The sequence below is a fragment of the Opisthocomus hoazin genome, chromosome 21 (genome assembly GCF_030867145.1).
Source record: "Opisthocomus hoazin isolate bOpiHoa1 chromosome 21, bOpiHoa1.hap1, whole genome shotgun sequence".
Taxonomy (NCBI): domain Eukaryota; kingdom Metazoa; phylum Chordata; class Aves; order Opisthocomiformes; family Opisthocomidae; genus Opisthocomus; species Opisthocomus hoazin.
Window position 1 is genome coordinate 5,234,941 of NC_134434.1, and position 1,267 is coordinate 5,236,207.

The 1,267-nt window shown below is 56.4% G+C and overlaps 1 protein-coding gene across 1 annotated transcript; it reads right to left on the reverse strand.

Moving 5' to 3' along the window:
• Window positions 1-358: 358 nt before the first annotated feature.
• RNF222 (ring finger protein 222) lies at window positions 359-1,024 on the reverse strand. Its single transcript, XM_009936211.2, has one exon. The coding sequence runs from the start codon at window positions 1,022-1,024 to the stop codon at window positions 359-361; it is 666 nt and encodes a 221-aa protein (XP_009934513.1).
• Window positions 1,025-1,267: the final 243 nt, after the last annotated feature.

Genomic DNA, 1,267 nt, shown 5'->3' on the forward strand with positions numbered 1-1,267 from the left:
TGCCTCGGTCACAGCCCACCAGGAGCTGGGATGGAGGGGAGGGACCAGCACAGCCCCAACACTCCCTACACACACTGTCACAGGGTGCAGGAGGAGCAACCACACTCTCTGCTAAGACACTGGAGGAACCCAGTAGCAGGGTTTGACCTGCCACTTTTTAACTAAAAGAGGCAGAAAATGTCAGCGATGACACTGTGAGCACCTGGACATCTGCAGAAAGGTCTGACAGTCCATTCAGTCCCTGGCACCTGGAGCTGTTTGTGGACTTTATCATGGCATATTTGAAGAGAGGTCCCAGCCCTAGCTCTGTCCCAGCATCAGTGACACCTCGCCAGTACCTGAGCTGATCCCTTCCCCACTACGAGTCCCTCTTCACCAGCAGCAGCCAAGGGAGCACAGCTGCCAGCATGGCCACAGTCAAGATGAGGAGGATGGCGAGGGCGATGGGTGACTGGCAGCATTTCAGCCCCAGGGCCGAGCTGGATGACACTGTGCTCTGTGTTTCTGCTCTGCTTCTCCTCCCCAGGGAGCCGCAGTCCGCGTCCATCAGTGGCATCCCATGGTCACTGATGACAAAGATGTGGGGTTCCCGTGCCATCTCTCCCGGGACCCCCTGTGAGTCCTTGGGGCTGTTCACCGCGCTGCAGCACCGGTCAAAGCTCTGCACTGGCATCACAAAATGGCTGGGCACCACCAAGGTGTTGCTGGCCTCTGTTTTGGTTAGATGGGACAAGGAGGAAGGTGATAGAGGCATCTCCAATGTCCAGGAGTTGGTGCTTGCCTTGGGTGGCCATAAAGCCTTCTTCTTGCTGAGGAAAGTCACGTAGCGGCAGACGGGGCAGATGATGCTGCTCTGGACCTGGCCATCTAGCTGGGCAGAGAGCAGGCACTTCACCAGGCAGTCGTGGCAGAAGGTGTGCCCACAGCTGAGCTTGCGGTTCGTGGCTTCCAGCGGGTGAAACTTCTCGTAGCACACAGGGCACTCGGCCAGGGAACCCTCCTTGTTGGATGAGGTCTCAGACATCCCTGCTTTGATGGCCACTGGCACTCCCCAGCTGTGAGGAAGAGGTGTGATGGGTTAATAAGGGTCACAGCTGCAACGATTAACGTGATCCATCTCTTCAACTCTCCTCCTACTCCCTGTTCTCTTGCCTTTTCCCTCTTGACCTTAACAGATTGGGTGGATGGCTACTAGGCATGGTCTCAACAACGCAGGGCATTTTCAGGAGCATTAAGACTCTCAGTGCAGCCCTTGGGGCAAGAAAGA